This window comes from Tribolium madens, unplaced genomic scaffold (assembly GCF_015345945.1).
Source record: "Tribolium madens isolate multiple individuals breed KSU strain unplaced genomic scaffold, Tmad_KSU_1.1 Scaffold_97;HRSCAF=244;Tcas5.2_LG3a, whole genome shotgun sequence".
In the NCBI taxonomy this organism is placed as follows: domain Eukaryota; kingdom Metazoa; phylum Arthropoda; class Insecta; order Coleoptera; family Tenebrionidae; genus Tribolium; species Tribolium madens.
In genome coordinates this window covers 2,210,359-2,222,622 of record NW_025401069.1, presented here as the reverse complement: position 1 = coordinate 2,222,622, position 12,264 = coordinate 2,210,359, and the positions used below count along the sequence as shown (strand labels likewise).

General features: G+C 36.0%; 2 protein-coding genes across 8 annotated transcripts in view; one reads left to right on the top strand and one right to left on the bottom strand.

The window, feature by feature from the left end:
- LOC123014088 (alpha-catulin) overlaps positions 1 to 9,010 on the top strand; it is a 41,295-nt gene extending 32,285 nt beyond the window's left edge. For 2 of the 5 annotated variants that reach the window (XM_044412965.1, XM_044412968.1), the window contains exons 3-12: positions 682 to 842; positions 892 to 1,101; positions 1,156 to 1,381; positions 1,431 to 1,600; positions 6,016 to 6,264; positions 6,314 to 6,592; positions 6,643 to 6,795; positions 7,014 to 7,190; positions 7,242 to 7,448; positions 7,915 to 9,010. In XM_044412965.1, the coding sequence (XP_044268900.1) occupies positions 682 to 842; positions 892 to 1,101; positions 1,156 to 1,381; positions 1,431 to 1,600; positions 6,016 to 6,264; positions 6,314 to 6,592; positions 6,643 to 6,795; positions 7,014 to 7,190; positions 7,242 to 7,448; positions 7,915 to 8,049 (1,967 nt within the window). In that variant the 3' untranslated portion in view covers positions 8,050 to 9,010. Of the gene's footprint in view, positions 1 to 681; positions 843 to 891; positions 1,102 to 1,155; positions 1,382 to 1,430; positions 1,601 to 6,015; positions 6,265 to 6,313; positions 6,593 to 6,642; positions 6,796 to 7,013; positions 7,191 to 7,241; positions 7,449 to 7,514 lie in introns of all 5 variants that reach the window. The other 3 variants (XM_044412967.1, XM_044412969.1, XM_044412966.1) reach the window with 3 other exon arrangements.
- A 16-nt stretch (positions 9,011 to 9,026) lies between these two features.
- Positions 9,027 to 12,264, bottom strand: part of LOC123014089 (limbic system-associated membrane protein) — a 183,597-nt gene continuing 180,359 nt past the window's right edge. For all 3 annotated transcript variants that reach the window (XM_044412971.1, XM_044412972.1, XM_044412970.1), the window contains 4 exons: positions 11,149 to 11,351; positions 10,847 to 11,099; positions 10,696 to 10,743; positions 9,027 to 10,424 (listed from right to left, as the gene is read on the bottom strand). In XM_044412971.1, coding sequence (XP_044268906.1) covers positions 10,312 to 10,424; positions 10,696 to 10,743; positions 10,847 to 11,099; positions 11,149 to 11,351 — 617 coding nt within the window. In that variant the 3' untranslated portion in view covers positions 9,027 to 10,311. The remainder of the gene's footprint in view (positions 10,425 to 10,695; positions 10,744 to 10,846; positions 11,100 to 11,148; positions 11,352 to 12,264) is intronic.

Below are 12,264 nucleotides of genomic sequence, written 5' to 3'. Positions count from 1 at the left end.
AGCCCCGAGGAAACGGTTTTGGTCATGAAGAGGGATTAAGTTAAATTTCAGCAATTTCTCCATGACCCACTTGAAGCCCTTCTTCATCCATTACGACTCTGGCAGTCACGTCTTTCTCAAGATCAAATTTGACGGCGTTTTTGCAAGCTCGTTTCTCAGTCTCCTTGTTGAGGCTCACAAACAGAGATTTTAAAAATGTATACCAATGTAACCTAAGTTGTATCTTTGTGTTGTTGTACAGATTTTCCTGCTGAGCCCGGTCACATGTGCTGCTTATTCCTGCAAATTTTGTTTGCTTTTCATTTATTCCTTTGGGGCTCTACGTTTTAGCCGGTTATTGATTCTTTTCAGCATGTGGGCTCCGTAAACAGAAATCATAATACCTACTCTTCTGCTTTAGAGATTAAACTAACACGAATTCAGGAGTTTATTTTTGGTGTTGCAGGACAATAACAATGCTGTTATCTCTTAAATTTTCGAGAGTATGATGTAAAATTCAGGTATTTTGTGTGCTTCTGTTTATTCAACTCATAAATTTTCTGGGTCTTTAAAAATACACTTTAATTAAAAATGCTGTTTTGCAGAAAAATGGAAATATCTAGACGGAGTTAATGTTTTTGTCTCTTCAGGAAATAGAATAAACATTCCTTGTTAAACAATAAATGCATATTGCGTTCGCAGGCGGAGTCATCGAGCAAATTTGCGAGGAAACCGACGAGGAGGTCCTCCCCGACCGGGGCACCCTAGTCCGGGCAGCGCGTTGTCTTCTGGGGGCCATCACACGGGTGCTCCTTCTGGCGGATATCGTAGTCGTGAAGCAGCTCCTCTTGGCCAAAGACAAGGTGATTACCACTCTGTACTCAATCAGAGATAAAACATAGCATGTGTCAGGTTTCCCATAGCTTGGATCGATTAGAATCTGTAAACAATTTCACCGAATTCGTGAAAGCGTTTAGCCAATTTGGGGCGGAAATGGTCGAATTAGCGCATTTAACGGGCGACAGACAGAACGATTTGAAAGACGAGAGGAGGAGGGCCCAAATGGCTGCAGCCAGGCAAGTTCTGGAACGATCCACAATGATGCTTCTCACTTCTAGTAAGGTGAGTGTCAGATGGCAATTTATTTTCGGATTTGAACGGTTCTTGATTGATTAGACTTGCTTGAGGCATCCAGACTGCAGCTCGTCGAGGGAGAATCGCGATACGGTCTTCTGTCAGATGCGGAGGGCGATGGATTTGATACATTTCGTTGTTAAAGACGGAGTTTTGAATTCGAGCGAGTCGAATCAGCCTTCAGATGAGTTGGAGGGCGACAGGGCGAGCGCCTATGCCTGCATGAGGCATCTGCAACATCTGCTCGAATTGAATAAAGTTGCAATGGGTAGAAAGGAGAATTTTGGAAAGTAGTTTATTCGAAAAGTTTTTTTTAGATCATTCCTGTCAGGAGAGTCTCCCAGCTGCGTTAGAAGCTGTCTTAGAAAAAACTCAGGATTTCACTGATAGTGCCTATACTAGCCACGAGCATAGAGAAGCTATTCTAGAAAGTAGTGAACGACTAAAGACCGAAGTGGATCATCTTTTAGGACTTTATGCTAATATTGTAAGTAACAATCGATTCTAAACCCATTAATAACTTATTCAACGCCATGCGTCTGTAAAATATTAAAACACTGGTTTTAGTTTTATTTGAAACTCCCAACTGCGACATCCTAAATTAAAAAACAAAAAGACATGCGCGTTGTACGTGCTCTTAATATAAATATTCTTTACATTTTATTGATGGTGTGTCGCGTTTAGCCACAAGCGTAATATTTCACTTCTATCCCCAAATTCAAAAAAAAATTCAAGCATTATCATCACACTTGAATTTTTTGTGCCTCCGTCTGGCGACAAGTGCACTCCAACCTCTTGCAACTTTAGCCTTTCTTATCGATTAAATTTTTTCTTTCATTAGTGAAAGGCCGTTTTGAGTTTTGCGAAACTCTTCGGAAGCCTTGAGTAATTAACTTAATTTTCAAGATGGAAGACCTAATGGTAGTTTCAGTACATGTCAATCTTAAGTGTCAGCAGTCAAGCTCGGCAGTAAATTTTCCAAGAGCTTTACAATTAAGTGAAATTCATTTAGTCTCAAATGAATTTGTTTTCCTAGTGCGGGACCGACGAGAGGGTTTAATAATGTGTGTAATCCACGAAAATAGGCGTTTTTTTCGGATTTGGGAAATGCGCTAGAGAGGTCGTAAAACCCAACTGTGTCAGAAAATGGTGCTCGTAAATTAAGAGAATGAAAATAGGGTAAAATATATCATTTGTGTATGGGGCCAGATTATGAAATAATTGCGAACAATGTGAAGCTTTCTAGTCTGGTGGGTTCCCACTAGAAATTTTAGTTGCGAATGGAAACGACTGTTCTTGTCCTCAGGTGAACTTTCTTTAATTGTACTATAACTGAAATCTTGTCTGGGTTCCAACACTAAATTGTACATTTTTTAATATTGTATTGTTTACAGGGTGGATTAATTCAACTGTCTGATATCAGCAAGTCCGGGAAACAGCCTTCAGCTCAAATAAATTGAATTGTCCATTTATTATCTCTAAAATGCTTTAATATCGGAAATGATACAAACAGATATGACCCAGATTCAATTTCAAAGTTGATATTGATCTGTCAAGTTAGTTTTCGATTAAAACAGTTACTAAAACAAATTGAAAAAGGGAGTTTCTATAAATTCAGCATACAATAATCCCTAATTTATATACTTTCTAAGCACTTACTATATTAAACTTTTGTGGAGTGTATTGCAGATGTCGTCTCGCAGGTTTTTATTTATTCCATTTTGTTGATGGCTTTAAAAAGGATTGTTAGCGACTATGAAATGTAATGTAGTGATTAATCCTAATTGCGATATGAACGTATTACAGTGACGATAAAATTGTCGAATTCAGTTATTCGTTTTAAATTTCATGTAACGTATTAACTGATAAAAAACCCTGAATAATAAATACACTCTCAATGATGAAATATTGTGTTTCAATTTGTGTTGCTCGTAAACGAACTTTCGTCTCCATTACATACTTCTTTCGCAATTTCGCCGTTCACATAAGAACAACTTCATTACATTTTTATGTTTCATTTTGGCGTTAATACAGTTCGTCGAGTCAAAACTACGACTCGGGAGACTGTATTAAAACATTATTACACATTTCGTTCATAAAACAAGTCCAACGAAACAACAGGATCTACTATTTATGTTTCTACGAAGCAACAGGACATTTTTCTCGCTCTATAAATGAAGGAACGCCAAGTTTGAGTGATTTTAAATCTAAGAATTGATTGGATTTGTTTAGCTTAGCTTCAGAGTTCAAGTTTGGCACTTATCTTCTTAACTGTTAGGTTTTATTGAGTTTATGTAAGTTTTCGTCTTTTGAGAATCGTATAAGAGGCTTAGTGTAATTGTTGTGACAAGAATTCTAGCGGTTTTAATAAAAGCAAAATGAAATGTACGTCGTTTGGGAATATCGCCAGAAATTGATTCCTCACTTACCTGGCGGTTTAAATCAAGGTTTGCAATCATTTCTGGCAAATTAGAGTTTGACGTCATCGTCATTTATAACCAATTAATGTTTGATTGGAATAGAAGAACGTCGTGACACAAGAGGGATTCGCCAAATTGGGTCAACCTTGATAGCAGATTATTAGAGTTGGATATTTGGTAGTAGAAGCTAATTAGGCATGTTGGAATTATATTCAGAACAAGTTGGGACATTGTATTAAAATTTATTTTTGGCCTCCTGACATGTAAATGTCAAATTAACGTACAATTGACACCTATTGAAAGACTGTATTTACAGTCGCCTGAGCATTTTACGCACAGACGAGTGTAAAGTGACAGTTTTACCGCACTGCCAAAATTATCTTCATAGACTTTTATAAAAAAAAACTGTTTGTAAGATGATAACATTTTTAATAAAACGCTCTACACACAACCTTTCAATCTTAGAACTCTTTTTTCTTCACACCACTTTATAATTATAAACACATTGTACTGGGCTTCATACCTTGCTCGCGATTTTTCGGGCAATAGCTCGGTTGTAACATTTCCTGCAGCACTTCTGATTTCTGGTGGGGTACACATGGGGCTATTATCGCTCGACATTTTGAAGCATAAATTCACCAACAAGACAACAATAACAAAACTTTGTGTCTGAGACGTTTTTGCGTCTTTTTTAATTGTTTGACATTAGAGTGCATAGCCACCGTGATATTTAATGTCAAACGTATTTACTTGTATTAATTCTGAATTTTGTAGATTTTTGTTTAAACGTCGGCCAAAAAGCTTAATACAAATCTTGTGCGTTAACCATTTTACAGTGCTCAATTATTAAAGCACTCCGCTGCGCGTCGTGCTTCAAATTCATTTCGCACTGTAAAATGTAAGTTACCGCACACGAATGTAAATAACTATTTAGCGGTTATGGATAGTTTTTAAAAAATTACTATTCAGAAAAAGTAAAATGCTATTAAATTTTTATTTATCGGCCTAGAAGGTGTCTAATTTTGTGTTTTTTTGCTTATATCCACAAAAAGCAGGTTCGCTGGCTAATACCGCACTCTCTTAAAAAACTATTAATAACAGAAGTAACGTAAGGATTATTGTAAAAATTGTAAGCATTGTGATTGGGTCGTTTAAGGTCGGCCATTATAATAATGTAAAAAACCAATCACTTTAGATTTTTGGATTCATTCAAAAATTTATTGCAATGATGTGATTGGTCCATTTAAGTCGGCCATCATTATAATTTGCGTAACCATGGAGAAACCAATCACTTTAAACTTTAGTTTAATTCAAAAATAGGGAAAGTGCTTAATTCAGTATTGCATTCATTCATCAAGATAATTCCAAATTTTAGTGAAAACGTGGTGATGCCCTTTATGCGCTGTCTATTGTGAATATATTATGATAGAGAATTTGCACCTTGTTATTATGTTTTATCGTAGTTAATTAGGAAAAATAACACCTTAGACCTTAAAATAGAAAGAGGAATATTAGTGTTTTACTCATCCTGTGTGCTAATTTAACGATGAGGATACAAAAGTGAAAAATTCCTTCGAATTTTGAGATTTTCATGCAAAAATACAGTTAAGAAATCAAACATAACCTCACTTTCTTGGAGGAAGGTTACAGGACTCACAGGGGGTATGGAAGCTGTCTTCTACAGTACATTAATTGTAACATTTCGTTAATTACTTTTGCTATAAACTTGAGATTTAGGCGCCATGCAAAGTGAAGCAAAAAATGTGTTTTAAGGAGTGCGATATTTGCTAGAAAACCATTCAAGATACAAAAAAAAAAAGGAGAAACTTGTCTTGTACAAAATTTTATATGCTTTAATTTAGCACATAACCATTTTTTTAGTAAGTCGCACTGGTTTAGAGATTTAAGGGAGAAACTATAAAACGGCACCTTTTTGTTGTCCCCTTACATCTTGCTCAACTTGAAGGGGGGAGGACTTGTAGCCTGTTTACCTCCTAACTAATCCATAGCCCTGAAGTCAAAAATTGTGTTTCCGACGATATATTTTACAAACTTTTTTGCCTGTTCCTTAACTAGGCTATAAAACTTAGGTATTCTTTTTGAGTGCAACATTCTGAAAAAGATTATTCAGTGTTACAGTGATTTAAAAAAAAAACTGAGTTTTAGTTATTTATGAAAATCTGTTTTGTTCAACAAAAAATTTTTTTTCTAACTTCTGATGAAGAAAATAAAGAAATTGCTTGTTATGCTATCATCACAGAGTTTTGTCAGACTTTTTTTTATAAATGAAATGTTTAAATTTAAAAGGAAATAAATTTCTTAGTTGTCAAATGGATAATAAACGTTTTAATTTCAAATTTCATCATTTTATTATCATTTTTTCAGGAGAAGGCTCTTAATAATGTGTTTTTGTATACGAAAAAAGTTCTAGCTAGAAGACTCTGAATTTGATGCACTTTATTCAATTGAATTTGTGTTTCAGATTGATTTCGAGGGTGCTATAAACTGTCCAGAATTTGAGAATTCTGTCTCGGCTTGTATAAACTCCGCTCGCGATTTGTCCCGCCACTTGGCCAACGCCGGCATTCAGCAAGCACAGGAACTTAACACTGCAACTAAGCAAGGACTGGAATTAGCTAATAGTATTCGCCAACAGGCTATAATGTCTGATGTTGATAGACTTCATCACACCTTTGATGCCTTTCAAGATTCAATCGACCACATTTTGGAAGTGAGTCAGTTTTTCCCAATATTTACCTTCTGCAAATCCCGCATTGCAGGTCTGTAAATTGCTGAGACATGTCGCCGTCTCCGAAACCCTTCAGGTGTCTGCAAAATTTACAGAAATTAATCTGAGAGTTTACGGGCCACAGGTGATCACCGCTGCTAAAACCCTAGCGGCCTATCCAGGTAGTAAAATTGCTCAAGAAAATCTAGAAGTTTTCGCGGATATGTACCAGTGGCTTGTGTCCGATGTTACGACAATCGTTAAAGACGTGCTGGAAGCCAGTCAGGCTAAACCGGAAAAGCAGGTTTATATGTCACTTCCGAGACCTGGTGTAAGTTAATCCGGGTTTTTATTGAGTGGGATTATGGGAATCGGTTTCAGAAACACGGGACTACATCCAAACCCCTCAAAGCGGTCAGATTAGACACTGAAGAACAAGAGAAAATTGCCAAGTCGGGTTTAGAGATGAAGCTGATAACCAGCGAAATGGACGCCGAGACGGATAAGTGGCAAGAGAGCAACACACAAGTGGAGGTAGGCGTCTCAAGAGATCTGAAATATGCATTTTTATACCAACAGTAGCAGCTGTAATTCAATTCCTAAGCGTGGGAGTGTTAGAATTTGAAATTGGGTCTGTTTGTGCCAACCCACGTCTAACTAATCTAATTTTCGAGTAGTGTTGGAGCTTGTGGTGTTTGATAATCCCACTTCGAGTCTTAAACATCAACCAAAAACCGTGTTACTGCTTTCAGGAAAATAACGACATAGTGAAAAGAGCCAAGAATATGTCTGCTATGGCTTTCTCAATGTACCAATTTACCAAAGGTGAAGGCGTTTTAAAGACAACTCAAGACTTGTTCACACAGGCCGAATATTTTGCCGAAGAGGCTAACCGATTATATAAAGTTATTAGACAATTTAGTTATCAGGTATTTTTGTTTAGGTGTTTTAGTCCACTTTTCGTATATATTAAATTTAAGGTTCCTGGTGGTGCTAACAAAAAAGAGCTTCTGGAAAACTTGGACAAAGTGCCAACTTTTGTACAACGGTTGCAATTCACTGTTAAAGATCACACTGTTGGCAAAGCGGCCACTTTTACAAAAGTTGACAACGTTATTCAAGAAACTAAAAATCTTATGAATGTTATCTCGAAGGTGGTCACCACCTGTTTCGAATGTGCCACAAAGGTAGGTTTCTCAAACGACAAAAATTGGTGTTGTGTCGGTGTTTTTTATTTTATTTCGTTGATTCAGTTCGGTATTGCAATGCCACAGAGAATACGAGTTCCGTGTCCACCGCTGGATGTTCATTTAAATCCAAGAGATTCCATTAGGTTGACCAAATTTGATTATGCGACTTTGCCGAGATAGTAGCTGGTGATTCAATTTGATTTTTTCGAAATTTACTAATTTTACCTTTCTTCTAACAAACTAACACTGTTTTTATTTTACATAACACACTAATTCTCTTTGTTTTCAGTATTATATAGCGTCAGATGATACGGATTTTGTTCCGAAATTTGACCAGGCAGGGTTACAGTAGCTTTGTAGTTGGCTAGATTTTAGCCACTTGTAGTGCTTGTCTGATGTAAATACTAGTATTAAGTGCTAGCGGTGATAGAGAGGGTTTAAGCTACTAACGCTTTATTTTTAGTACAAACTGGAGTTCAGGGGTTCAGGTGCTGGTAACGGCCGTGGTGCCGGTGGTGAAGGTGGTTCTTCCAGTGGCAGCGGTACCGGCGGAGATAACAAAGGTGGAGGTGCTACAGGCCAAGACCAAAACTTATGACAGATGGGGATGTCCCGGCGCAATAAGGGGGACTCGAGGCGTACTCGAGTTTCCTTCTTATTGTTCTAGGACATCAACCCCTATTGTTATTGTTACAAAGCTTCACTACTTTGGTCTTGCCTTCATTATGCTCATTGTAAACCCATTACCAAAGAATGTTTTAGTCGATTTTGTTCAAGTTTTTTCAACTACTGTACAGTATTGTTATGTCACCATAAATATAGATAATCAATAAGAATGATTTTGAGGAGAGAGTTGACTGAAAGGGCATCGAAACAACCGATTTTAGTTTAGTCGGTTGTTTCGATTACATATCGAGGCAAGGGTATAAACAGGGATGGATTATTAAAAAAAAAAAACAATCATATTGATAATTAATGTTACAACCCTACACCAATTATTTCTTGTAACTCCAATATACTCATGTATTTATAGTATTTTTTAATATAAATAGTATTAAAAACATTAATGTGATCTCTTGAATTTTTTATTTTTGTAATAAGTTCAGTTAAGGTATGTGTTTACTCTAAAAATAGAATGTTTTACAGTGTTTTGATTCTAATTGTCTGCTGATGTGTGACTGTAACTCAGACTATTTATGAAATATTAAAATTAGGATATACTTAAATTGTTGTGCCTGTAACATATTTATACTGAACTCTTCTAGTTACGTTTTTAGTTACATATTTTGACTGTATTTTATATACAACTTTTGCTTTTCTCTCGATACCAAAGTTATGTCATTAGTTTATGGAGTAGTTTGTATAGAAAAGAGACCTATATGATATTTTCATGACCAGTAGATTTTAGATTTTGTACCTTTTAAATTGTATACCTAATTGTTAACGTGGAGATCGGTGTGCTAAAGAGAGATTATTGTTGGTGTTTGAAAGTGTTTATCGCAGGGTTGAGTAATATCTCTTAATAAAGCATATAATGTAACAATTTGTGTGGTTTGGTTTCAATGAGACGCTTTCTACAATATAAACATGGTTTATTCATATTAATTTGTCAGTTCCGTGTGTGACATACAATCATAAATCTGCACATCGCTTAGCCCATTCCGTCACTTAGTTCGTGTAGCACTTTGAGTCTCACCTCGATTAGCACATAAAAGTGGTTAAATAACACAGTTCACATATTAGTAGCCTAGTATACTTTTGATTCGAAGGGCCGAATAAAATCTGGTGGTAAGTAAATCTAGAATGTAGGTAAGAGTATGATTATCATATATCACGACACTTATAAGCTGCTTATCTTATACATAATAAAAATAATCTTTCCTAATTACACATGGAGCCATACACTCATCATTTGCATCACGAAGCTCACGTCTGAAACTGGACCGTTTCCAAACGTGAGCTAATCTTAATTTTAACTCTGTAATTTTAAAATACACATAATTATTTACAGTAATACTGTGTATATAGAATAAGTAGAAATATTTTAAAAGCTTCTATGCTATCTGTATTTACATATAAAATTAGCGTAGATACGTATATAATGGCAGGTTCACAATCTGGGATGTCGAACTGAATGAGCAGTGACGGCCGATACCCCTAGGTCGATAGTAAAAGAGTCGATCGATTTGTCCAATGGGAGCAGAAAAATAAACGTTTGAGGTGCAAATGTGACCTTTGAAGAGTATTGGCACGTCGTGAGGAGCAGCAAATAATTAAAGCTGAGGCTATTTGGACCCTTTTACAAAAAACGTAAATACAAACAAGTGTTAAATGTTAAAACACCGTTTTAGTTATGTACAAATAAATAGAAATCTAGCTTTGTCGTGTTTCACACGTTAAGCGTACTTTTCCCGGATAATGAAGAATTGTGAAGAAATCCGGTGTTTTAACAAATGCCAGCAACCTATCAGTGACAACACGAAATATATCAAATAGTCTGAGAATATTCAACTATGACAATAAATAATTCAGCAAAACATTTAACAATTACATTGCTTTAATTTATATGGCACTATGTTAATTTTTAACAAAGAGTTACTCACCCAAACTTCTCAATTTCCTAATTGCAAAAGGAAAATTGTTTAATTATAAATTTCGCTTTTTATCATAGGCAAGTATCAAAACTTATTTATCATAAAGAAAGGTTATCATTTACAAAGTGCACATTTATAGCATTGGCATAGCATTATCAAGTGATTGGATCATTGGTAATGCTATGCGAAAATCATACGACTTGGTGTGATACCTATTAGTGAATCTATTTTACAAAGAAAGTGTCTTAAACTAAAAGCACGTCGTTTTAGTTGAAGAAATCAAAGAATGTGAATGCGACGCACAGAATGACGGCCTCGGTCGATAGTAAACTGGCCGAACTCCTATATATTCTTATTCCGAATCCATTTAGATCATTTTCTGTAACAAATACATACATTAGTCATAGATATGCCTATGTGCACTTAGTTTTGTTTATCTCAAACAGTTTGAAGTGAAATATTTTTTACAAACTACAATTTTCATTAGAACAAAGCTCATTAGAATGCATTAATGAGAGTGAACCACATAATATTGAATAACAAAATTTGCCTCCGTTTTAAGTGCAAATGCAGACGTATGCACTTTATGCAATCTAGAATTACATCCGCGTAAATGTGGTTTTAAAACCATAATCCTGTAATGAATTTACCTTCGAAAACATGCCGGGGAGTCTGGGGTCGTTCTGGAAAGGTCAATTCTGAACGTCCAAAGTGCAAGTCAAGGGAGGTGCATAGAGGGGTGCATGAAACAAAACATTTATTAGCTCTGTGCTAACGCCCTAATTAATGTAATCCACTGACCTGTGTCTGTGGTCTGAAACGTGAAAGCATCAGAAACGGGACTCCACCCGAATTTGTTCCGCGCTTGGACTTTGGCCTCGTAGCTCTGCCCCGGCACCAGCCCCCGAATCACATAACTCATCGACTGAAAACCAGAAGACTGCGAGGTGGTGGCCGGGAGGATGACGTTTCGCCAATCGGCCCTTCTGTCGATTATCTGGCGGCCGTAGCCGTTGCCCACGTTGTAGTAGACGGCGCCGTGCGTCCGGTTTTCCTGAAAATTGGATTTTAAACAATTTTCAGGGAAATTAGGGGTGGGGTACTCGGCCCGGGTTGAATTTTCTTTGACTCTGGTGGTGCAGAGGCTGCGGGTGGCCGTCGTCCGATCCTGAATTATCCGGAAGTTCCCGGAAAAGCAACTTGTATTCCTCGATCGGGCTGTAGGACTCTACGGCCCAACTGATGTTGTAGCTGTCTCGCCAGTTGCCTCGCGTCGCGCTGTTGAATTTCGCGGGGTTGGGTTTACCTAGAATTTAATTGTTTTAAAACAGTTTTGTATAATCGTAATACAATTAATATTGAACAATGTAAAACAAAGTTGCAACAAAAAGTAAGCAACAAACCGCTAGTTGGAACAAAAGTTGGGTACAAAAAACTGGTTTAACTGGAACAATAAAGTATTGAAAAAAAATCATCTGTTGTCACAAAAAATTAACAAAAACAGCACTCGTTGGAACAAGAAATCACTCGTCGGAACGAAAATTAAACGTAAAACTGCATAAAATTGTCTGGCGGAACACAAAAATTTGTTTTAATTCTGGTTTGCCCTTGTAATGTAAATAAATAACAAATTTTTTTGATGTTAATAAAGGATCTGTAAGACAATATTATAGTTATTTATTATACAAAACGATAAAGACATTATTTATCTACGAGTGAATAGGTTAAGTTTACGAGTGATGAAGTCACGAGTGCACTTTTTTCACGAGTAGATAAACAATCTTTATCGTCGTGTATAATTCGTTTTATTTTGTACTCATCTACCAGAATTTCTTAAATATAAACAGTAGATAAATATTACTTTATTTCACTAGACGATAAAAGACTACTTTATCTACTGAAAGTAGTAGATAAAAGCACTCTTTAACATTGATTACAAAATAAAAAAAAATATTTATCAAAAAAATTAAATAAAAAAACGCTTGTTAAGAACAAAAAATTGAAAAAAAAATAGTTTGTCGTAAGAAAACTAAACAAAAATTACTCTACTGAAAAAAACATTGAGCTTAAAATCGCCAGCGGTTACAGAAAATTTGTTGGTGGTAGAAAAAGCTGAGCAACATAAAAAAATTTAAAGTTTTCTAACATTTATATTCTTTGGCGATTAAACTCAACTTGTACTTGTATGAAGAATATTAGAATTCATAGAAGTAATTCGT